This window comes from Colius striatus, chromosome 4 (assembly GCF_028858725.1).
Source record: "Colius striatus isolate bColStr4 chromosome 4, bColStr4.1.hap1, whole genome shotgun sequence".
Classification (NCBI taxonomy): Eukaryota; Metazoa; Chordata; class Aves; order Coliiformes; family Coliidae; genus Colius; species Colius striatus.
Genome location: NC_084762.1, coordinates 67369218 through 67395282, shown reverse-complemented (window position 1 = coordinate 67395282; position 26065 = coordinate 67369218). Strand labels below are relative to the sequence as shown.

At 45.2% G+C, this 26065-nt stretch overlaps 1 protein-coding gene across 2 annotated transcripts in view; it reads left to right on the top strand.

Annotated features, from left to right (window-relative positions):
- The first annotated feature begins 582 nt into the window (after positions 1 to 582).
- TPD52 (tumor protein D52) overlaps positions 583 to 26065 on the top strand; it is a 121361-nt gene continuing 95878 nt past the window's right edge. For both annotated transcript variants that reach the window (XM_061995068.1, XM_061995066.1), the window contains exon 1: positions 583 to 685. In XM_061995068.1, coding sequence (XP_061851052.1) covers positions 664 to 685 — 22 coding nt within the window. In that variant the 5' untranslated portion in view covers positions 583 to 663. The remainder of the gene's footprint in view (positions 686 to 26065) is intronic.

Here is a 26065-nt window from a genome sequence, read left to right as displayed (position 1 = left end):
CTTGCCGGGGAATTTCCCAATCAAAAATAAAATCACAGTGTGCTTTCCTAAACGCAGTGCAACTCGTGACGGCGCGTGTTCTGTGGTAGCCAACAGGAGAGAGAACCGCTGGCAACGGCGGCTGCCACAGCTCCAACTGCTGGCATCACGCAGCCCCTTCCTGCCAGTAGCATCAGTCGCAGAGAGCGGGTTGTTCTCGCCTTTCCTCACGCGGCCCATGCGAAGTTGCGTGAAGGGCAGCGATGGGCCGCGGAACACCGCCCGTGGGCACAGGCGCTGCGCGGGGCGCCGGTCGCGGCCCAGCGGGGGCAGCGGCGCGGCGGCGGGAGGCAGAGCCTCCAGGGCAAGCTAGAGGACTCCAGTTGGTACCGGTTACATTTAACGGGAAGATCCCACACGCGCCGGGCTCGGCCGTACCCGTGGCTGCTCGCAGCGCCAGCCGGGCGCAACGCCAACGCCAGGCGGCGGCCGGTCCACTCCCAGCTGCCGCCCGCCCGCGGCGGGGCGCGGGCCGGCCTCACCTGGGCGGGGCGGGGCGCGCCGCTGAGTGACGGGCGGCGGCGCCACCCCGCGAGCGCGGGCGGCACCTCCTCTGCCAGGCAGCACCCGGCGGGGCCAGGCGGCGCTTGCCGAGCCGGGATCGGCGCCGGGGCGGCAGCCGCCATGGAGCCCCCGAGGGACCAAGGTAAGGCGGCGGTTGGTGCCGTGCCTCCGGCGGCCCCGCGCGACAGTGTCTGGTGCTGCCGTGTGGTAAGGGGACGGCCGTTCCTCTTGCAGCCCTTCCGCTGCCGGCACGCTCGGCCCGGACCTGCCCAGCCAGCCAGCCCGCGGCGGGTCCCGGTGGCCGCACCCCGTGTCTCCCTCTGCGCCCCCGGGGCAGGCGGGAAATACCCTCGTGGAGGGCCTCTCGTGGCGGACCTGAGGGGAGCCGCGGTGGGAGCTGTGCGCGCCCGGCTGGGGTGCTGGGTTGGGCCTGGGCCCGGGCCCGGGCGCGGGGCGGGAGCGGGTGTCTCCGGGGTGGCGCAGGGCTGCGCCTGCCGCCGCGCCGTCGGCTCGGAAAATGCGGAACCAGGTGGCGGGTGGGGACTGCATGCGGGGCGGGCGGCGGAGCACGGGGCGGCTGCCGGCCTCCCTTTCGCCTTCCCTCTCCGAGAGTGGCGCCGCTCCCCGGGCGACGGCGTGGGCAGCAGATGCCGACCTGCCCAGCGCGGGGAGAGGGAACAAAAACTTTCCGTTTTCAGTCTGGAGTGAAGTAGAGCGCTTCCATTTTACGAGTGGGCAACTTTTGATTAACCAGCCTCGTAGGGGGTTTATTCCTTCCGAATTTTGCCCATCTCAGGGGTGCTGAAATGCTGAGCTGGCGGCTCTGTCGTGGCAGTTGCCCCTGGTGGAGTTGCCCGGGGGGTATCTCCGGGTCGTCGCCTGTGCGGCCCGCGGGAGGCGATGGCGCGTCAGTCCCCGTGTGTTCTGTATGGGGAAAGCTGCCGTGGTTCCAGCGCTCTCCTTGAAACTTCGTGGTCTATTTAAAAAAAAAAAGCCTTGGGACTACTGCCCAAGCAAATAGTACCTTGATAGGGGCTGCCCTCAGTGTGGGCAAAACAGGATCTCTTGCTTCTCTCATGAAGGTGTATTACATTGGAGTCTTCTGTGTGGTGTTGGACTGAACCGCACACCAACTGCTTTCCACCAGACAAAATAAGGCAGGCTCGGGTCAGTAAGCTACTTTGTTTTAGTAAACTAGTAGGGCTGCTCGGCCCAGCTCAGCATCTCCGCCCTTGGACTGATTTTCTACAGCACTTTCCTCATGAGCATGCTCGGGACTGTAGGAAAAGTTCACTTTGTGGAAGAAGGCGGCACACAAGGTGCTGGGAGTGTAACCCCTGACTCCACAGTCAAGCTCTGCCAGGTGAGCTGGTTCAGGTGCTGACCTTGGACTGTCTGTGCTAGTGTAACTGTTTGGAAGCAGCTGTATTGCACTTGTATAATTAATATAATTAGTTTCTTGTGAGTTTCTCTGTAGAGAAAAGGGCAATCTGGTGTAGGACTGAACCTCCTCAGGGGGGTTCTTTTAGCCTTTCTGAAGTCTTATGTCAGTCTTCAATATAGATAATTTTAAAAAGGAAGGAAAACTACACAAAAATAATCCCCTAAACCCTCTTCTTGGAAACGTGGCACGGTTTCTAGTAATACTGCATCTCTGATGTGTTTAGGGGGTTCCTCCTATGCTTCAGAAGCTCTTCACTTACGTAACCCGGTGCCTTTCAAAATCTTTTGGCTTTGAGGGATTTAGTATTCCCAAAATATTATACACCATTTCTTGAGAAAGTATGTGTTCTTTTCCTAGAGCCTTGACTAGCATTTCTGGGGCTGACAAAATGGGCTTTTGGAAAAACAACTTGTTGCTGGCAGCAGGACAAGATTTTTCCTGTTGCCCTAATGGACAAAGCTGCACCTTTTTTACTGCTTTATTTGTTTTCTTATCACTAGGTACTTTCAGTACTGTAGGTGAGAATTTTTTTTCCTTAATGTGCAATTACAAAATCAAACATATGTCAGTAAATAAGAGTGGATGGCTGTTGTCAGAACTGCAAAGGAAGAGTGATTTCACTGAACTGAGTGTCTGTAGTGTGAGTGACTATGAAAGGGGAAAGTTACACTGGGAGCTCCTTTGAACAGCAGCAAGTCTTCTCCTCTGTTGCATGAAAAACTCTGGGTGGGGGAAAATCTTATTGTTCTGACTCAGGCTGAGAGGTCCTGGCTCAACATGGTGGTGTTATGTGAGTTACTTAATGGCATCACTGTTCTCCTCCCTCAGCCAGTACCTGAATGAGGTAGCAAAATGCAGGTGATCAATGAGGGAAGGCTGATGCACAAATGGCTGCCTGTGCATCAATGCTGAGTGGGCAGCTGGAGACTGGGGCAGCATCAGCTGTTCCTGCCCTCTCCAATGCTTTGGGCATTGAGACACAACTTGAACTCTCTGTGTTCACACCCACTTCAGGAGGTAATAGAGGAGGGAGCCCGTGCAGCTTTCCAGCAGTGGAAAGTGTCTGTTGTTTGTGGTACACATGAATCTTCTCTCCCTGTTACCAGAGCTGTCACATGCAGCCAGAGTGAAGCTTGCTCTCAGACCTTTCAGGGTAGGGAAAGCTTAGCTAAGAATTGCTTTGATCCTCCAACGAGGCCAAGCTGTAACTGCTCTGGACTTTTAAAATCCCAGTGACATGAAACTAATGCAAGTCCTGTTTGTTCCAGTTTCCTACATTTTGAAGCCCTGTGGAACAGCTCATGTATTCTCCTTTCTCCCACTGAAAATGCCCACTTAACCAACTTGAGACCTCAGAGGCTCAGTCTGATTTTGCTGGCCCAAAGCAAAGCACTGTGCATCGTCTCCAGTTAAAGAACTGTGCTGGCACAGGGTGGGCAAGCTCCTTGCTCTGCTTGATCTAGATGCTTTGTGGGTAAAGTGAGAACAGCTGATTTTTATGGCTGAAGCTGACTGCCATATGTTGACACCTCTCCTAAAGCTGGCCTGGGCACAAGTTGCTATTGAGCTGCTTCAGCTGTGCCTGGAGAATGCAGGGGCTGGCAATAACCATATACTGCACTAGTCTGCTGTGGGGAGTTGGATTTGTTTTCATTTTCTTTCTTGTGTCTTATCATGTACACACATTTGTTTTCCTCCTTTGTCTTCTATAGCCGCCAAATAGAGTAGCCCTTCACTAACAGCCTCTTCTAACTTCATGAGCCATATCTCAGCATAGTCCCGGGAGGAGCTGGGTGGCGAGGAAAAGTGGTATGGGGCTTCTGATGCTTACTATCATGCACTGACCATGCTGGGTGAGGGCACCCCAGAAGCTGCACCTTGAATGGTATAAAGGCTGGGAAGCTGAGCAGGCTTTGTCTTCTTTCTTCACAGCCGTTTGCTCCTTTAACAGGAGGGGATCCAGACAATTTTTATGGGAAGGGAGCCCCTCAGCTAGTACAGGGAGGTGTTGTGTGAAGTCAGGGGACTACATTTGCCACATAAAATGAGTGACATGTTTGTGGATTCCAGGTTCTTGAGGGTGCTGGACATTACTGCAGGTAAGGGAGGATATCAGCTGCATCTCTTTGAAAAAATGTTTCCATGGCAGCAGATAACGGTGCCAAGAGTCTTCCTGAAAGCCAATGTTCTCTTGACCAGCCTTCAAAAGCAAAAACCATCAAAACAACTCCATTCTTAGTTTAACCGGAAGGAACAACAGTACTGGTTGCTGAACCTTGTGCAGCAGACCTCTGATGTTTGTTTGCTTGGATCCGTTTGTAAAAGACATTCACCTCCAGGTAGTATAGTGATGACCCCACTGTTGTTTCCACTGGAGTCTTTATAATATGTGCACTTCTGATTTGAGATTTGCTACACAGAGGAAAGGAGTTGTTTAACCTTGTCCTTTTAATATCCTGCAGTGAGTAAGCAGAAAAATGTCAAACAAAGGGTGACTGAAAGGGGAAGCAAGCATTAAGTGAGATTACGGACTGAATTGAAGTGCTCTTGTTCAGCCAAAACTGTCACTCTGTCAGCTTCACTTTAAGACTCCGGCAGGACAGCTTTCTTTGCTGTGAAAGGCAGCGAGCATCTTCAAAGTCCTTCCTATGTCGATGTGTTTTAGCCAGAGAGACTAGGGGCCTTCACTTAGAAACCTTGTATTGGAGGGTAGGCAGTTAACCACAAGCCTTCTCTTTTGAAAAGGGCTGCAGATCAGCCTCCCAGGCTTTCTAATCTGGATCTCTCCTGAAGGTTCAGTATCATTCCTGCCATTTTATCATACTGCTTTTTCTCCTCCTGCCCTGCCCCTGGTTAAGGGAGCTGAAAGAACATGTGGATTTGTCAGTTTGGCAGTGATACCATGAGCTAGGGTAGCCCTGCTATGAAAACACTTCTGCCAGAGGTATAGATGCATTTTGCTGCTATTGTAGGTACAAGTGATGGCAATTGTCTGCATGAATCTGCACCAGGTGTCCCTGGATTGATGTTATCTACTGAGAAAGGAGCTCTGCTATTGTGATGTGAATGCTGTCACTGAAAGAGGCAGCTTTCCTGTTTCACAAGCTGACTCTCCATTGGAGAGTGTGTGAGCAGAGCAATAAGTGTCCTTGGATGCTCGCTGGCAGTGGAGTGCTCCAGCAGCTGTACGCACTGCCTTGGCTGAGCCTGGGATGCTCCATTAATTCCCGCAGAGCTCAGGTCTGTGGGAACATGTAGTGCCACACAGGGTTGAGAGTGACAGGCTTCTGAGCTGTGCCTTTCCTGCTTGTTGCCTACCAACCATGCAACAAATATGTGCTGTGCTTAAAAACTTCACAGGCAAAGAGGAACCGTGCTTTGTGTCTCTGTATTTGCGTGTGTTTACTAAAAAAAAAAAAAAGCAAATAGTTTATTGTTAGTGTAACTTATTTTTTAATGATCTAGTTCAAGAATGAATATTAGTTTAGATCTTTATTACAGGAAAAAAGACTATTTAAGTAGATCAAGTCTTAGTAATAATAAAGGTAATGTTGTATGCACTTAGTTTCTACACCTTTTCCTGGTGTTAGTTACATCCTTCCCCTGGCTCCTGGGGCTAGTAATGTGGTTTTGGTGGTGACGGGTGTTACAGCAAGTTGTCAGTAATGCAACTCCTTCCCTGGGAGGAATAGGATGTTGATGGCTGCTCCTTCCTCTCACTGTAAGATCCATTGGGGTCCTTCTGTGTATTTGCTTTGTACACATTTGCTCTTTCTTCCATTACTCTGCAAGCTCCTTATTACATCCAAATCTACCATGTAAAGTACTATTTTATATATGTTAGCTATTCTTTTTTTGATCTCTTTGTTACCTCTAAAATAGTTTTGTCTGGCTGCAGATCTCCTTTGGCAATTGACAACTTTTTTTACAGCTGTGGGGTTTCCAGTGACAACCCTGTGCCTTATTGCTTATCATAGTATGCCTAGACTGTCAAGTCCCGTGTCTCTACTTTCTGAAATACACCAAGTAAAACAAAGCTGCAGGCAAATTAAGGAGAGTTCAGACAGTACAACAAGCCTGACAAGCCTCTAGTCCTAAGGTCTTAAAATCTTGTTTCAAAGCTTACAGGCTATTAGTAGCAATGGCAATATAATATTGTGGCATAGCAAAGAGATTGGTGAACAGCTGCAGCTTGCTGGGGATGGTAGGAGAGGCAGAACAGCAGGTTTTTTTCCTCTTTTGCTTTCCCTTCTCTAGCAGCTAGAGGGGAGTGGAGTTTCATCAGAGCCCCCTAAGCCTGGGATATAGATGAAAAGATGTGCCAAGGGAGGCAAGCTGGGCTGGAGTTGGTAATTTCAGTCAGATGCTGGTAATTTCAGTCAGATGCTTTGCCTGTGCTTTGCTAGGGTCAGAGCATGTGCTTGGCTTCATCCTGGTTCATGAGAAAAAACTCAAAAACATTGAAAAAGGATTGTATGTAATGCTGCTTAGCTGCTCTTCAGCATGTCAAAACTGCATATTTCACCTGTGTGCACTGGGGATGTTGCTCATGTCTGGTGTGCTTTGTTTACTTAAAGTATTAAACTATGAGTAGGAGTCCGAAGATGAGCAAACCCATCCCTCTCTCTTTGACTATTCTCTGCCTAAATATATATCACATCATGGCATTAAAAAGCCTTGACTAACTGCATAGCAGGATAGCAGAATTTAAAAGAAACCTTTCTTATGCTTCCACTTCAGTTATCACTGTCTGACATTCATCACAGTGCTCCATGTCCAATCCTTGGGAACACTCATATAATAGTGGACATCTGCAGCCCCTGGCAGGAAGGGCTGCTTTTGAAGAAGGCCATTTCTCTAAACTTGCATGTTCTGATCCCCTGTAGTCTCTGGAGAGTAATCTAGAGTCCTGGTATGTTCCCTATTTTTCCTCACTCAGGCTTCTAGGAGTGGAGCTGTGCAAAGACTTGCCTATAAGCATCTTTAAAGAAGTTACCCTGTAAGTAGGTACTGGTACTTCCAACCCAAAAGCAGGGCCGGAGTGCAAAGTGGGCACAGATCACACTTGCTGAAGTGTCTCGCTCTGTATCTAGTAACTGTATTGCTCTATAGAAGACAAATTCCTTAAGTGCAGCTCAAAAGTGTTTTGCCTATGACTGAGGAGTCTCAAGAAGCAGACTGAAGGCAGAGCAGAACCACCAGATCAATCACTAACTGTAACTAACCTGCTGAGTCTTCTGTGCACTTTGATTACTATTTGCAAAGCTTAGTTTTATGCCTGAGCTTAGACAGGCGTCAGTCTGCATGACTGGATCCCAGGCTGCTGCATGCTGTTTGTGTAACACCACTCAAATCTTTGCTAGGCAGATTCTGAGGAGGCTACCTGAGCAGCTGACAGGCAGTCAGGGATGAGATGCATCAGGAGTAGTACCATCACAGTGCATGAGATGGGGAAGAAGCCTTATTTAAATATTGACTTTCCTACTGCCAGATGTCACTGTCTTGGTAGAAGGAAAACATGCCATTTTACTGCAGCATGCTTTGCTGGGAGCCATGAGGTCTTAAAAGCATTGTTCACACTGTGTGTTTTGTCTCATTGACAAACTACTTGCAGAATTGTGCTCCAAACCTTTTCTTTACAAGAGATTTGATCTTGAGTAAAAGAATGGACTTGCAGTAGGTTCTTACCTTTCTCTGCCAGTCTGCTCTGGTGCATGCCTCTCGGGTATTTGATTTACCTTCTTGTCTTCTGGGTGTGACAGCCCTTTGTGGCCTCTGCCTAGGCACGCTCTTCAAGTGCTGTGCAGCTATGGTAGCCTTAGTAGGTAGTGTACAAGCCACTGAGCAAGGGAACCATATCAGAGCATTGCCATGTGGTCTGTCACCACCTCTGGAGACGAGAGCAGAAGATACTTCAGAGGATCCCAAAGAGATAACAGTCCGAACACCTGAAGAAAGCCAGGTGATGTGTCTGAAATGCTAAAATGGAGTTGTGCTGCTGCCTACCAAGCAGTTGATTGTTCCTAATCTCACTGAGCAAGACTAGAACAGCATGGGTCTGGCTTCCTATTTCTTCCATGTCTCAGGCTGTGTTTGAACTCCCCCCGTGCACTGTCTTCTCCACCAGCTCCTGCTCTAGGATATGTGGCAACCTTGGCCCCAAGCTGGGGCTGGGACCACCCTCAAACACAAGTTACAGATGTGTCTGTGTGATCCTGTACTCCAGAAAAGTTGGCTGTTAATTTATGTAGGTTAACTGTGGAAAAACTCTACTGAAGCTTCTAACTGGCTGCTACTGTTGTATGATTTAAGTGCAGTAACTTGGCAGGAGGGGAAGACTTTAAAGCTTTACTGTTATTTTCTCCAATAAATCAGTCCTCAACTGCTATGAAGGTGTGTTCTGGACAACTAGTTCAAACGTCCTCATCTGAAGACTCTGAGGCAGGAAAAAGCAGTCGCTGCTATCATTTAAATAACTATTTCTAGGAATCAGTCTTAAATACTAGCCTTTTCTGAAATATACTTGTATTTCTTAAAGCACTTCTAGCAAATCCTGAGGTGCAGCAGTGAGACGTATCTGTTTCGTGTTAGCTGCTACTTGGCCTTTGTGTACTCATCTTGATCCTCTGCAGATCAGTCTAAATAATGGTCTTTTCTGGGTTCAGTGCCTTACTAGAAAATATGGTAGCACTTTACTCAGTCTAGCAGAATGAGTGTGGACACTAAGCAGGTAGCAGTAAACTTTGGAAAAGTAAAATACAGTGACTGAATGTCTCTGAAGAAAATCTTAATTTCTAGATGTGAACAAGTCCTGCTTTCCTACCCTTCATTTTAGTCTCTAAATAGTCAGCTTTTTTTTTTCCTTTTCTGAAGGAATCTCTGAATATGTAATAGTAGGGGCAGAATTCAGTTTTAGACTGCATTGTCTCTAACAGTTATTTTTTCAGAGCAATATGTTTACTGCAGCTGTATCCTTTATAACTTGGTTCAAGCAACCAGTGCTGCTGTTGAATACAAATTTCTTATGTTTCCCATCAAGGGAGGAAAAATCCAGAAGCTCATCAAGCATGTAACAACTGTCAGAGATACTGCATACATTACAGGACACTGCTGCCAAACTGCTCTCTAGTTCGGTTACTTAGTACAGAATGTTTCTGTAAAGAAGCAAGGGTTTCATGGCTTTGCTGGACTGCATATTGGGTTACTTGTTCAGTATGTTTCCCCATGAAACAAGTTGTGAAGACTTGGTTTTAGCAGTCCTGCAAGAAAGGAGGTTGGTGCTCTGAGAGCATGGATGGGATGCTAGGTGAGCCTTTTGCCTAATGTACCTTTCTGTGTGCATTGCTTAGAACACCAGCTTCTGAGGTGCAAGAATGAAGAAATTTCTTTATGGTGAGGGTGATGAAACACTGGAACAGGTTTCCCAGAATGGTAGTGGATGCCCCATCGCTGGAAACTTTCAAGGCAAGCTTGGATAGCAGTCTGATCACCCTGATGTAGTTGAAGATGTCCCTGCTTATTGCAGAGTGGACTAGATGACCTTTAACAATCGCTTCTGGTCCTAACCATTCTATGATCTATCACAGACACTTGTCTGAGTCTTTAATTGGGAAAATTATGCCACTGTTAAAGAGTATTTGAGGCATTCTGCATTGATACCTTTCTGTGTGGACTGCAGATGAAAATGAATGCTGTGGATGACAGGGGCATGAGTGAGCAGGGGAAATAGTTTTCTGCATATTCCTGAACGGTAGCAAATGAAAACTGTTGGAATTAATGCTCTGAAGCTGGATGGTTTCAGTTGGCTTGCATGCTGGTCACTGAGCAGGTGTTTTGGTTGCGAAGGATTTTTGTAGATTGCATAAGTAGGCAAGCAACTTGAGTTTCAGTGGAGTCTTTATCTTACTCCACTTTTAGAGTGATTAGTGTTTTGTGACTGTCTGATTTGTGTGACTACAGTACCTCTGTTGGTTAACAGTTTAATTTAATTTACTGTCCTAGTCTGACTTAGGGTAGGAGCAAATGTCTCTTAACAGGATTTACTCAACTGAAGCAGTATTAAAAGTCATTTAAGGACATATCAATGGGATGAAGCCTCAGAGTACTTATTAATATAATGGGAGCTTCAGTGGTTGTAACACTTTTTAAAGATGCATTATGTACATTTTATTAAGAAAACAAAAAAGCCAGTCAATGCTATTGGTTTGTTAGTGACTTGCACCTGGTTCATTGCATGCACAGCTGCAGGATTCTTATCTCTTAAATGAGATTGAGCTGTGCAGAAATATTCAAGCCCCTTGTCTTGAGTTTGACCACTTTGGAGCCCTGGCAGTTAGAGGTCCCTTTGCTAGTGACAGTTGTTACCCTCAATGGGTTTGGAAGCTCAACAGGAATTGATGCTGCACAGCTTGGTATGCTGGGTAGCAGGACAGGCGAGTAGCTGCCAAACTCCATCTGGAATAGAACACTTCACTTCTTGGTTGGATGAGTGTCTAGTAGAATGCTGGACTGTAAATAAATAGGTAATGTATCTTGTTTGATGCTCCAAACACAACATAGTCTGTGTTTTCAAAGGAGATATACCCAGTGATAGTAACTGCTGCATCAGTGTGCAAGGGTACTTTATACCATCAGTCTCTTGGTATGCCATTAGCTCTCCTATGCTAGATGTTGTTTTCTCAAGTTTATGGGAGCTCACCAAAATTCTGCAGTGGTTGAGATGTTGATGACTAATACGGGCTTATCTGCTTGAATAAACTACAGTAACTGGCTCAATGTTTATTGTTGGTTTTTAAGGACCTCGTGGACAGCCTGGTTCTCTGAAGGGTTTGCAGCAAAGAGCGTTGCTAGTCTAAAGATGTGGTTTGGCCAGTTGGAGAAGGAGGATGGGGAGCATGCTCTTATGATCTGAGAGACTTCTGGGGCAAATATGGTTGCATATTTATTGTACCAATGCACTTCTACTAGGTAGGCAGGGTTCTGCAGTTTCAGGAACATTTTATACTATGTAATCAAGTGAGCCAAGAACAAAAAATGTTATCAGGATTTCTACATAGCTTGTTACTTGCAGTTCCTTGTGTTGGAGAAGTCATACTTTGTGTTGTGCAATTACACTTGTTTGGCACCATCAGCATAAATATTAAACTTGGTTAGTCAAGGCCTGAGAAGTGAAGAGAATATAAAACTGGTGGTTGCAATCACTGTGTTGAATTATTAAAAAGCTTAATAAGCAATTAAAAAATAAGCAATTAGAAATAAACAAAAAGTTTATCTTTGTCATGGATAATGGAATAAGGAGCCAGACTACAGCAGGAGTGCAGCTTAACAATGCAACCAGTAACTTGTGTGTGGAAGTTCTGACAAAAAGTACATTTTTCCAGCTTTGTAGTTTCCCAGAACAGTGTGTGACTGCAAGGAGCTGCGAGGCTTGAGAAATTAGACAGGTTAATGCTTCTCGGGAAGATTCGGCTCTTAGTTACCAAAAGAATTTCTGCATTTTAATATACACTTATGTGAGAGTGTGTAATTCTCTATCCCAAGTTACAACAAGCTTAAAGTTGGGTTTGAGGATGAAAAGGGTAAGTTAAGAAGCCTGGACTCTTGTTCACTTCTGTAGCTTACTTGAAATGACTCCAGGTTAATATCAAGTATCTTCAGCTGACTTCTGATATATTATTTTGATCTGTTTTAAACCAGCTGCTGCTGTGAGCCTGGAGAAATGCAGGGCAGCTCAATGAGAGGACTAGGCAAAACAAACATGAAGGGCATACAAACAGCAGCAGCTGGCAGCTGCTGCTGAGCAGTACGTGTAGGACAACAGAAGTCAAAATGATGCTTCCCTTCCATTGACTCCCATCAAATCTGCAATGCATTTAGAATATTGAGTGGGACCTTAGGAGAGTGCAGTCAGCCGTTCCTTCATTAGTGTTAGGGATGTTTGGAGTGGAATTATGTCAACAGGAAAAGGCTGTGTGGATAAGATGGAGCTTTCCATACTTTGTGTCTTCTGATGGTAAACTTAGCAGTGCTTCTAACAAATTTCACCCTAGTTGGTGTTTTGTGTGCATCCATTGTGGGAACTCACTTGCAGATTACTATGCTCTGACTATTTCTGGGTGACTTGTCTGGTAATGCTGAAATTTACTGTGTCCTGAGCACAGAAGTGACTCTCCCAGTGTTTTTGAAGGGAGAGTCACTTCTCTAGCTGAATGGTCAGCTTTATGGAAGCTTTTGTGCAAGCTTTGGTCTGGACTGAGGAGCTTTGCTAGGAGAACCCAAGAGCAAGCACTACGGAAAGTTGTTGGAGGAGTGCAGTGGTTTTGCCTAGGCCAGGTTTTTGGTAATGGTGGAGCTACAGGGGTGGCTTCTTTAAACAAATCTGCCAAAAGCTTCCCTTGTCGCTGATAGGGCTAAGGCCAGGCAGTTCAAAGATGGACCCCACAGGTGACCCAGGCCTGACCAATTAGCGACTGAGGTAATGCCTCTGTGAATGACGTATTTGAGAAGTTGTGGTTCAGTTGCTAACTGCAGCAGCAACAGGGAGTGAGAATGTGAAAACATCTCTGCAGACATCAAGATCAGTGGAGAAGGAGGGGGAGGAGGGTGCTTAGCCCCCGAAAGAAAGACTCCCCTGTAGCCTATGGTGAGGCAGCTGTGCCCCTGCAGTCCATGGAGGTCACTGGGGAGCAGAGATCCACTCACAGCCTGTGGAGGACCCCACATTGGAGTGAGTGGATGCCTGAAGGAGGCTGTGACTCCGTGGGAAGCCTATGTTGGAACAAGTTCCTGACAGGACCTGGGAGCCTGTGGGGAGAGAGGAGCCCACGCCACAGCAGGTTTGCTGTCAGGACTTGTGATCCTGTGAGAGACTCAGTCTGGTGCAGTTGGTGCCTGAAGGACTGTTCTCCCTATGGATGACCCACATTGGGGCAGGGTATGAAGAACTGCCCCTGTAGGAGGCCTCATGTTGAAGCAGTTTGTGAGGAACTGTAGCCCATGGGAAGGACCCATGTTGAAGTTAACGAGTGACTGTCTACCATGAGAGGGATCCCACAGTGTAGCAGTGGGAAGTGTGATGAGGCCTCTCCCTGAGAAGAAGCAGCGGCAGAGTCCATCTGTAATGAACTGACAGCAGCTCCCATCCCCTGCACCACTGGGGGTGAAGGAAGGACGGTCCTGGGAGAGGTGGGGGAAGATATTTAAAGATTGTGGTTTTTCTCATTTCCCTGTTCTGATGGTTCATTAATAAACCATTTCTCCCCAAGTCTGGTTTCCCTGGGCTCTGTTTAATTCTTAGATTAAAGGGTTAAGAGGAGGAGAGGTTCCTACTGTAAGGTAGCTTTAGCATAGTGACACTGATACCTAATTTGTCCACCTCAAACTGTGTACAAGAGTGAACTCTTCTTGCTGTAGAGGCATACGTTCACTTCCCTCCTGGGGAAAGGGGTCAGGGAGAAGTGGATGGCTTTCTAAAGCATATTTTCCAAGGGCTTCTTCTGTGTTAAAGATCTAGAATTGCACGTCAGGCCCAAGAAGTTGCTTAATCAGTCTCGTGAGGAAAATGTAAGTCAATCCCTCTTACAAGACTGTATCTTCTCCCCAAATCTGACCCAGCTGGACTGGTCAGCTACCTTTTTCATGTAGACTCCTAACTGAAATAAAAATAGTCTCTACTCTTGCCTTGCTTGACAGCCATCATAATGTTCCTGTACACTGGAGAGATGAAGTGCCAAATGTCCTGTGAAGTCTCTGTCCATACCTCAGTTAAGAAAGTACGGGAGAAAATGGGACTTTATTCTGTCAGCAAGTAGGCATTTGCAAATCTAATTCACAAGATGAAGGGCTGGCCACAGACCTCTCCTGAGGTGAACTGCCAGAACTCCTCATTTTCCTGAACAGTCTCTTCAGCGTTGCAGACCTTGGAGGATCCGAGTGAGCAGTCTGTGACTTTGTACAGCTCTTGTCTTGATCACAGAAGGGCTGAAGCTGGAAGAAACCTCTGGAGGTCATCTCGTCTACCCCTCCTTCTGCTCAAGCAGAGTTCCCTAGATCTGATTGCCCAGGACCGTGTCCAGATGTATTTTGTGAAACACAGGAAGCCTAGTTTCTTGCATCAAATTATGTGCTGTTTTGTTGCTTAAGTGCTTCTGTACTTCTATCCTTTGTAGTAAATGATGCAAGTTCTATGCTACACTGAATCCAGAAATGAACTTGGTAATTGTGTGCTGGGACCTAGTGTGTACCTCAAGCACTGAAGAAAGAGTGTTTGTTGGTATTGAGGTTTTGCTAAGCCTACAGATGGTGCTGCCTTTTTTTTTTTTGTGATTATCCTTTCAGATATCACAGTACACAATTCAGCCTAATATGCAGCAAAATCTGCCTTGTTCTTGAAACTTCGGTATCGTTTTCATGGTGGAACCTGATATTGTGGTGTGGGAATGGTGAACTTTTCTGGAGCTGCTTTTCAGAAGTGGAAGCTCTGTGGTATGGTGATAAGAGAGGTGGGTGTATTTTAAAAGTGCAAAAGAGCATACTTGTCTTTTGAGGGAGACTAGGAGTTTTTCCAATTGAGCTGACTCAAGTCAAGCTTTTAATTATATTGCAAGGTTATATACTAAAACTTTAAAACAGTCTTGTTCTGCCCTACAGCCTTTTCTTCTTAATCTTTCCAACTGTCATCTGACTGCTGCTCAGCCCTATTTCTCCAGTGCTTTTGACAGGTTTTGTCTCTTACTAGGGACTGGAGTCTCTAGAGAATTGCAATATAACTGGGATAAGCATCTGAAGCCAAATAACTAAATATATTCCTCTAAAATCTACCCGACAGTGTTTTGACTCTGTTAATACAGAGGAACATTTCCAAGTGAGATTTTCAAAGTTTGGCCTGGCTTCTCTGAAGTTGATGCAATGCCTTACCCTGATCACTGGTTCTGCAGTACTGACTACTGTGTCCTTTGGCCTGGACTCTTTCCATCCATTTGAAAAGCTTTTCATCTGTTACTGCTTGAGTTAACAAATGTGACTGCTTTGACTGAGACACAAAACTTGGCCTAAGTCAGGGATTTCTTACTGTGGTATCCACTTGTCTAGCAGCAAAATATGCCAAAGCATATACTCCCTCACAGTATCTCTGGAAACTAGTCTGAGTTTATAATTGGATCGGGAGGAGGAGAGAACAGAACTGCTGCCTTCACTAAGATATCACCAGCTGTCTGAAATACTGTGGGTTGAGTCTACTTTAAGAAAAGGGCGACACTATCAGTCCTGTAATTCTTAACTGTAGCACTCATTAATGTTTGTGTTACAGGATGATATGTTTGGGGAATACTGATCATTCTATGAGGGTGTTTTTTGTTTGTGGGGTGTTTTTTGGTATAAGTGGAGGCATCATTTAGTCTTCCGAAAATGCTGGAGAAGATATTTCTATGCAAAGAACCATTGTGAGCAATGCTGTTTTATCAGAGAGAGCTAGTTCAGAGAAAGTACGTGGGGAGTGGCTGAAGTAATGAGATTACTGTGGTGGTGGTGGTGTTGAGTTGAACTCTGCTAGAAGACAGCAAATGCCTAAGCCCTTAAGCCACAGCCTGCTGACCATTGCTAACAGGACTGTAGAGGCCTATATGCATACTGTTCAGCAACTGCTATACCTGTACATCTCCATGTCATGCACCAATCTCGGGGACTGAAAGAGGTATCTGCTGTTAAGGGAAGGGTGAAAGCGTAAAGTGGAAATAAGAACATAAATGCACTAGTTTAAGGCTTGCTTAGTGTTTAGGCTTCTGTTCTGTTGCTTCATGGCATCTGTCTTAATGCAGTTTTAAGGCCTTGGATCAGGTACTGAAAGGCTTTACTCATCTGTAAACTGCTAAGACTTTGAAGATAAAATTGATGCTACAGAACCTAGATTGGCTTAAGATGCTTAAGTAGCTTTATGGCTCTTAAAATGACTTATACCCTGTAAAACCCAGTTGGAGTGGGAGAGAAGCCTGACTTGCTGCCTGACTGGAATCTACCTGGGAAAGATGAGGGTGAAGGAAGACCTGGCTGGAAGTCTTTACCCCAGCTGCAGTTACTGGAAGGCCTTCAGTCAGTCTTGCCTGTCAGCAGACTGCAGAAGATGCAAATTCAAACCAGGTATAGGCTGAGTAGGCAGTTGAATCTTAACAGTCAACCTTGAAATAAGAGATTGATTTTTTTTTTTTTTTTTTTTTGCTATACTGCTAAAATATTAAGCACCTCCTCCCCTTGTTTGGAAACAAACTCTTCTTCTCACCTTCCCCCATCCTCTTGCTTGCTGAATTAAGTCATGGTAAGACTGCCAAAGGCCTGGGCTGTGCTGTACAAGTTTTACATCTATGTGCTTAAACAGGACATGAGCATAGGACATCCAAGGTGGTTGAAGGTGCCTATGTATCAGCAGGGCTCTAATTTGTTTAAGGCCCACATCTTGAATTAGTTATGTAGGTGTTCTTATCCAAAGTATTGTTTGAATCTTGTCCTAGGGTAGACTCTGCATTCATTCAATCCCAAGGCATTAGTGGTAGCCTTTCCATTTTGAATTTACCTCTGTATGAAACATTACTGAATGCTTAGCTTAATTTCTTCAAAGCCCAGAGATGATACTCAGTTGTACTGCAACCTATGGGATTCACCCATGAGTACTGAGGGAGCTAGCTGATATGATGGCAAAGCTGCTCTCCTTCACTTTTGAGTGATTAGGGAGTACAGGTAATTTGCCTGAGGACTGAAGGAAGGCCAGTGTCACTCCAGCCTTCAAAAAGGGCAAGAAAGAGAACTGAGAAGTTACAAGTTAGCCTCACCTCCATCCCTGGAAAGGTGATGGAACAGCTCATCCTGGGTGCCATCTCAAAACTCATAAAGGAAAAGAAAGTTATCAGGGGGAGTCAACATGATTTCACCAAGAGGAAATCCTTCTTGACCAACCTGGTAGCCTTCTGTGATGGCATGACTGGCTGGGTAGATGAGGGAAGAGCAGTGGATGTTATCCACCTTGACTTCAACAAGGCGTTTGACACCATCTCCCATAACATCCTCAATGGAAGACTCAGACATTGCAGGTTGGATGATTGAACAGCGAGGTTCCACTTGAACATGAGGAAAAACTTTCCTGTGAGGGTGAGGGAGCCCTGGCACAGGCTGCCCAGGGAAGTTGTGGAGGCTCTTTCTCTGAAGATTTTCAGAATCTGCCTGAACACATTCCTGTGTGACCTGATCTAGATGGACCCACTCGAGCAAGTGGGTTGGACTAGATGATCTCTAAAAATCCCTTCCAACCCCTACTATTCTGTGATGAAGCTGGGTTTGGTTTCCTTAGGGAAGGAGGGATATAATTTTTTCATGTATAAAAAAGCTATTGTTTTGGTAGACCTAAATGTAGGAAAAGCAACTTCTCTGCAGGGCTACCATAACATGTTATCCTCACTTAGCTCTGAATGAGATAAAGTGCTTTAATGCTGTGTTGCCTTGCTTAAATTGCTGCTAGTATCCTGGGCTAAGGTGGAAGCTGCAGACCTGAATAGCAGCTGGTATCTGAAGAAAGAATGATGTCTGAGACTAGGCAAGCAAATACTGCTTTGCAGTGTTTACTGAAGCTGAACAGCTTTGTTAGCTGTGCAGTAAGCTCCCTCCCTTATGATTCAATCTGTGCTGACTGCTGATGTTAAATAGTTATCTGGGAAAGCCTTAAGTATGCTCTTTAACCTTAACAGAGGAGATTACAATATGATTAATAGTAGAAGTTGTGATGGTAACACTTTGCTGAGGGTTGCTGAGCCTTCCTGAGCCACTTTGTGACATTCACTTGAACTTGTCAGTAATTGGTTAAAGCATCCTTGACAGAAGTCATCTACCTTCATGCCAGTCTCCGAGACACCAGCTTTTAAAAGGGTATAGATAACTTGGGATGATACTTCAGTTGTTAAAGGTAAATGAGTACTTGTTTTGTAGCAGCAAAATCTTCACTGAGCAAAACCCTACTCCTACTTGTCTCTGGAGCAGGTGCATCTTTAGGCTTCAAGATCTTGCACACAATCCTACATGGTCAGCTTCCATCTTAAAATGCCTGTACACCAATGCATGCAGCATGGGGAATAAACAAGAGCTGTGTACAGGCAAGGGGCTATTGCAGAGACATGGTGGGACAGCTCACATGACTGGAATGGGGTCATGAATGGCTATGTCCTTTTTAGGAAAGACAGGCCAGCCAGGAGAGGTGGTGGAGTTGCTGTTTATGTGAAAGAGCAGTTGGAATGTACTGAATTCCATCCAGGTGAGGACGAGGGGCAGGTTGAGAGTTTGTGGGTTATAATTAAGGGGTAGCCTAGGATATGTGACACTGCTGTGAGTGTCTATTACAGGCCACCTGATCAGGATGGCAAGTTGATGAGGCCTTCTACAGGCAGCTGGGAGCAGCCTCAATATCCCAGGCCCTGATTTTCATGGGGGATTTCAACTACCCGGACATTTGCTGGAAGGCCCACAGTGCTAGTCACTTACAGTCCAGGAGGCTCCTTCAGTGCATCCATGGTAACTTCTTGATGTAAATGGTGGATGTGCCATATAGGAGAGGAAATCTACTGGATCTTGTACTCACAAACAAGCAGGGTCTGGTTGAAGTGGTAAAGGTTGAGGGCGGCCTTGACTGCAGCCACCACAAGATGGTAGAGTTTAGGATCTTGTGCAGTAGGAATAGAATACTGAGTAGGATCACAACCCCGGACTTTAGCTGGGTCGACTTTGGCCTTTTCAAGCAATTTCTAGGGAATATCTTGCGGGACAGGGTATTGCAGGATAAAGGGACACAAGTTAGCTGGTCTCGATTCAAAGATCAGTTTTTCCAGCCTCAGGATCAGCATCCCAGCAGGTAAGAAATCAAGCAGGGGAGCCAGGAGACTCACATGGTTAAACAGGGAACAGTTGGGCAAACTCAAGTGGAAGAAGACAATCTATAGATCATGGAAGAAAGAGATGGCCCCTTGGGATGAACATAAGGGTGTTGTCAGAGGTTGTAAGAAGGCAGCTAGGAAAGCTAAAGCCTCATTGGAGTTGTACCTTGCAGGGGAGATCAGCCTTACCTCCATTCCTGGAGAGATGATGGAACAACTTATCCTGGTTGCTGTCTCCAGGCATTTAAAGTTTGAGACGGTCATTGTGAGCAGTCAACATGGTTTTACAAGGGGAAGTCGTGTTTGACCAACTGATAGCCTTTTATGAAGATGTAACCAGGTGGATAGATGGTGGTAGTGCAGTGGCTGTGGTTAATCTTGGTTTCAGTAAAGCATTTGACACTGTCTGCCACAGCACCCTTGGAGCAAAACTCAGAAAGTGTGGGCTGGATGATCAGGTAGTGAGGTGGACTGTTAACTGGTTGAAGGGAAGAAGACAGAGAGTTGTGATCAATGGGTCAGGGCCTAGTTGGAGGTCTGTATCTAGTGGAGTCCCTCAGGGGTCGATGCTGGGACCAGTACTGTTCAATGTATTCATCAATGACCTTGATGAGGGAACAGAGGGCACTATCAGCAAGTTTGCTGATGATACTAAACTGGGAGAAGTGGCTGACACACCAGAAGGCTGTGCTGCCATTCAACAGGACCCGGACAGGCTGTAGAGTTGGGTGGGGAGAAACCTAATGAAATTCAACAAAGGCAAGTGTAGAGTCTTGCATCTGGGAAAGAATAACACCATTTGCCAGTACAGGTTGGGGAATGAACTGATAGAGAGTATTGTAGGGGAAAGGGACCTGGAGGTCCTGATGGACAGCAGGATGACCATGAGCCAGCAATGTGCCCTTGTGGTCAAGAAGGCCAGTTGCATCCTGGGATGTATTAAAAGGGCTGTGGTGAGTGTGTCAAGGGAGGTTCTCCTTCCCCCTCTACTCTGCCCTTGTACACCTGGAATATTGTGTCTGATTCTGGGCCCCTCACTTCAAGAAGGACAGGGAGCTGCTGGAGAGAGTTCAGCACAGGGTCACAAAGATGATGGAGTGGAACATCTCCCTTATGATGAAAGACTGAGGGAGCTGGGGATCTTCAACTTGGAGGAGACTGAGGGGTGATCTCATTAATGTTTACATAAAGGGCTGGTGTGTCAGGAGGATGGAGTTTAAGCTGGAACATAAGAGGTTCCAAAGAAATACAAGGAAGAATTTATTCACTGTGAGGGTGATGGGGCACTGGAACAGGCTGCCCAGATGGGCTGTGGAATCTCCTTCTCTGGAGATATTCAAAACCCACCTGGATGAGTTCATGGGTGACCTACTCTAGGTGGTTCTGCTCTGGCAGGATGGTTGGACTAGATGATCTTCCGAGATCCCTTCAAACCCTTAAGATTCTTTGATCTTTTCAGGTACTGGCTTGCAACAGATACCTGCAGTAACCACCAAAGTAAACCTGTGATTATTGAATTTGCTACACAAGGCAAAGAACAGAGATACTGAAGAGTGCACGATGACTACTTTAAGCCACGTAGCGCAATTCTAAACTTAAGCTTCAGCTCTACATTATATGTCTTGCATCGGGAAGGCACGGTACATGTAGCAGACTATGGCTCTGCAGCCTTAGTTCCATCTTGAGCCAGCTGAATTACTATCAGGAGGAGGAAGGCCTTACAGTGGAATGTTTTAGTCATGGTAGGGCCTTTTAGAAAGGTTTCATAATGAGCCTATTTTCAGTAGAGAAATCTTGATTTCTGCCATTGCATTGCTATGTTCAAGCTGTCAAGAGCTGCTAAACTTGTCAAAAAGCTTCACGCTGCAGAGCAAAACCTTTCTTTTTTGTTCCATGTGGCTGGTGTCTGCCATCCCCATCCTGCTTTGTTTCCTTGGAGGCATCACTTTAATTTGGAAAGTCCCTTGGAGAGAAATTCATTCCTCCTCCAAATGCACCATGCTAACAGCTTGCAAGGCATATCTCTTCAGCCTGCCTTTAAGGAGAGTGCTGCCTTCCTTGCTCTGCCCTGAATCTCCATGGGTGTGCTAAGGCTACTGTCAAAGAAGCAGATAAACTGTTACAGCTGGCAGGGTAGTATTTGTCTTCCCTGAAGTGGATGAAGTAGGTAGCCTAGAAGTTGTCCTACAGCACATTTGAAAGGGTGGACTGTGGTCCCATCTGCTTACGGTGAGATTGATTTGTTCGTAGTGAAGACTTTCAAACTTCCCCAGGTGATCAGGAAGAAGCTTGTTCAGCAAGTCAGTTTCTTCATCACCAGGTAGGATTTGCATCTGCGAATGAGCAAGGAGCAATGCTCTGTAAACTGCTGCAGGTAAGAGCAGGAGTTTACAGGATGAGTTCAGGTGCCTTGTTTTTGGAGGTGCTATAGCAACGCAGCTGTATGGCCACCATAAGCTAGATTAATCTGAGCAAAGAAGGTAGTTTGAAGTAAGGAGCGCTTGCATGGTCCTTCTCTTGGCAATGATCTCAGGACAGTAGTATTTCTGAAAACTAGAGAATAGTCTCAAGCGACTGCTGGACTCATGTTCATGCTATGTATAAGCCAGGGCAAAAGCAGATTTCAAGCCAAAGTTACGTTATAGCAGTGGGTGATGTCTTGTATTTATCTCTGACTATACTGAGGATGTGTTAGAGAGTTTGGCCCACTTCTGTCTATAGCAGTGTCAGGCCCGTGGTTTTAGAGTGGTGATCCACATCTCTCCATGGACATGAAACCAACTTTTGCACAATAATGGTGCTGGAAGAGTACCTTTTTTTTTTTTTAATGGATTATACGGGATAAAACTAAATGCAGGGATTTTCCTGTAAATTACAAGAACACATGTGTTGACTCCAGTAAATGCCTGTGGCCAGAAACTGTATTCCTGATCATTAGCAGGGATGGACAGATCTTCATAAGGGGTTATTTTTCCTATAATAGCCTGCTAGCATTGACTGTGTTATATTGAATGCTTCTCTGAGATTGGGGAAAAAGTCCCAGGGAGTAGTCTCACCTTCATTCTCTGTCAGGAGAGCAACAGTAGAAAACGCCCAACTCTGCTACATCTCATAACTTTTCATCTTGATTAACCCAGTTAGTACAATTACTGCCTGAGCCTTTTGTACAGGAGGCAGTCCCTGTCTTCTGAGTTAGATGAGGGAAGGCTGCAATGCAGAATTGGTAGCTATTTATATTTGTGAGCTTGGTTAATAGAGAGCGTGTTGTTTCTGTAGCTGTGTTTCAGTTCTCTGCTACCTCTGGATGATTCAGCTAGGATCTATGACCAAAGTTTTGACCTTCATCAGGTGAACTTTGCAGTATTTCCGACACAGTCATGTCAGAAGTACAAAGAGGCATTATATTTCCTTTTCTTTATTGGGTTTGGAAAATAGCAGAGACCTAAGTTTCAGGCTCCAGCACTTTCATTGTGGTGAGCCTATAGGTAGCCTGCATCAGAAGCCAATGTAGGTCTGCAGCATAAAGGAACTGCTCTTTAATTAGCTGGAAGGTCTGTTCCTGTGCCTGCTGACTGCATTCGAAATGAGAAGTTAAAACTTCAGAAGCGCTACACTTTCTTCTTGTGTCTCCAGGGAACGCATTCCTCAGGCTTGACTTGGGTGTGCTGCAAGGCTCCTTCACTTCTGTGGTTTTGAGCAGTGTGATGTGATGTCCCTGATGAGCTCTGTCTTAATATTTTCCTAAAACCTTAAGAGTAATATTTTAACTTCCATTTGATTATGATCTTCTGTGTGCAGGCTGCAGTGAAAAGCCCAGGTAAAGGTGTGGGGTTGGGAAGAAATAATCTCTCATCTGTAAAAGTGATCTAGTAAGCTGCTTTTTTTCCATGCAAGAAAAAACCTTGACCTTGAAAGAAAAAGGAAAAAGAAGTAGTAGTGAGCAATTGCCAAACTGTGCTGAGTACCTCTCTAGGTAAGAAGTACTTCTGTTTCTCAGGGCTGAATCTTACACCCTGAGCATGAAGTCAGATAGCTTATGTAAATTGATCATTCCTTATGGTCGATGTGTCAAAACATAAATGCATTTCATCAGGGCGATGTATTCCACTGTTACTGGTTCCTGGCATAACTGACTGCTCTAAATGACCCTGGCTGAAGCACCAAGGACATAGGGCAGTGTGCATGTCAATAGTTTGGGGTTTTTTTTGTTTTAAAAAAAAGCAATAAACCCAAAATCCCTCATGCCCAGATACTTGGATGTCATGGTACATGGGCAAAAATCATAATGCATGTTAACACATTCATTAAAAAACCCAAGTGGTGCTTATAGCATAGCCTTCAGAGATCAATGCTGCTTTCTCCTGTTCTGATTTCACACTCCAGTGAGATTCCTGGGCAGCAGAGACTGGCTTCTGGCTCCTGGTTATCACACTGGTGGAGGCACCTGGAGAAATATTTACGCATGCAGAATTTTCCATTAATCAGAGGAAAAAGTCCTACACAGATGGTATATAGGATAGATTATGGCCAGTAATCCCTTTGTGTCCTAGAAGATTAAGGATATCCTGGTGTAGCCGCAGTCAGCTGACCTTTTTTTATTTAAATGATTGAAAATTCTTGATGCGTTTCAGCAGAGGACAGAGGCTTTTCCAGAAGCCACGAACTGTGAATGTTTGTTAAAGGAACGGTCTGTTTAAGTCCAACCCTGGTTATAAATTTACAGGAACTTCAGTTATTGTCATGCCATGTAAACAGTAGCAGCTACAAGATGGCTAGGAAATCACTTGCTAGACAGCTCTATCAAATCTAACAGAGGTGCAAGAAAGCTGAATTTTATGAGGCGGGTATAGCGAGTGCCATGTGAAGAAACAGAACATTTCTGAATCCTGCTGTCTGGATTGCCCCAGAAAGCGAAGATGAGTGCTTCGGTGGAAGAAGGGGATGGCTTCATGGTCTGAATTTTCTGGCATGGATCTGTGTGAGGATTACAAATCACCCTTTGATTTCAATACTGGAGTGAACAGAAACTATCTTTATCTGTCTCCTAGCATAAATATTTCTCCACCTGGATCACCTACCCTGACTAAATCCGGTAACTTCCTTCTCTTTCAAAACCTCTATGTTGAGAGCTTAGTGATTAATACTTGTAAAAAGGAACTTCTTAAACTAAGAGTCTATAAAATTTGGCTGAAACACAGATGTGAATGAAGGTAAAAGTTGTTTTACTGTTAACTCTGGTAGTTTACTAGCTTTGTTGTGTTGTGTAGGTAATAGCTCATTTACCAGCTTTGCCACCTATGTTATTTCTGATTTCAGTAGAAAGGCAGGTTGAGGCAGGACAAAGTGAGAAAAAAAATTAGGAGCAAAATGGCAATTTCTGCAAGCTGGGAGTAGTTGGCCTAGTTTGACTGTTAGCTTTTTGTGGGGGAGGTAGGAATTGCAGGCTTAGTATGACTTCAGAACTCTGGATAGTCTAACATAGCTCTTGCCTTAGTTCTGAAAATATCACCGATTAACAAAAATGCCCTGTAAAGCCTATAGTGTGTCCCACATAGAATTTAAAATGCTGTAAATCTTAGGCCTGCAGATAATAACGATACTTGCCTTCAGAGGCTGTTGCATGCCATACTGCAGCGGCATCTGTCTAGTGCTTAACCCTACTAGTTTCTTGCTGGTAATCAGTTAGGCAGGATGCCTACAGCCCAACACATTCTGGCCTGTTTTTACCACCTCCCCTTTCCATTCCATACTGCTGGATGTGACCTTCCAGGATAATTAAAAATACAGAAAGCTTATGTCTGCTTCAGGTGTGACAAAGCAAAGTTACAAAAAGGTGTTGACTTTTTTTTTGGATGGATTTGTTCTTTAAAATCTTAAAGAAACATGCATTCCTTGGGGAACTCATGTGTACTAAAACAAACTCCTTTGGGAATTTGATAAGCTAAGGACCTCTTGAGGAACAATAGTTGGCTTTCGGTTCTGCAGTTACTGCATCTCCCACCTCTTCTAAAGCGGGGGAGCATTCCTTCGTATCTGATGGTGATGCATCACCATAAGCTTCAGCCTTTCTGGGCTTTTTTTTTTTTTCATTCACTTTGTGTGAATATATGATTTAGGAGAAGCCAAAGCCCAGGTTGACAAAATATATCTTGCTCACTGAAATAAATGGGAAGCACCTAAATTTGATGTTTCTTCTACATTGTAAAATAAATGTTCTCTGTAGCCCTATACGTTACTCAAATGTTAGAATGATTTTATAATCTTGTAACAGCTTGTTCTCCTGAACTCTTAACAAGGGCCTTTTTTCCTTTAGCTTTGCCAAGTGAATAGTGATAACCAAAATGCTTTTTCTGAGTGTTTCACACAGGATGTGTCTGTCTACAGATAAAGCTTTGTGAAGGCTAACCTTCCTCCACCCTAAAGCCTGCTCCACTGAAATGACCAGCACTTCCTTCAACTGCTAATGTTTACTGCTGATCTCTGATTTCAGGCCAGAAAGAAGTAGCAACTTCTGATCAAAATTAAGTGTGCCCATCAGAATAATAGGGACTTAGTGCCATTTCCCTGTGATCTGTGGGGTCTAAACTACTAATTTGTTGTTGGCTCATTGAAGTCTTTAGTTGGCTCATTTAAGTAGATGTGTTAAACTGCTGGGATACTAGGTTAATTGTGGAAATACAGACACCTAAAAACTGACCTTAAACATAGGTAAGTTCTCCCAATACTTGTAGATAAGTCTCCTGTATTTGTTTTCCTTAACAGAACTTTTCCTCTCTTTAAGCATTTGAGAAATGAAATGCTTAGCTAAGCTTGGTTGTAGTAAGAAGATCACTGAATTTTAAGTCCTTTGCAACTCTAAAGATGCAAGAAAACTACCCTTAAAAAAGGTAACAAGTTTGAAGCCAATAACAACAGTTCTGATGATGAACAGAGATGACTGCAAGTGAGAAACACTCTTTTAATAACAGATTGAGCTGAAGTATTCCCATCTGTTGTCTGATTGCTGTTTCCCTGGTTTCTTGCCTCACATTCCACAGAAATATCTAAGATGGGCTGTGCACCCTTCCTGGCTTGGAGCAGGCTTCATAAGGATCTTTTTGTCTGACTGCCCTCATTTGTGGGGTATATTTGGGCTGTAGCCATGCCACTGTGGAGGTCTGTGGGTTGTTAGCCA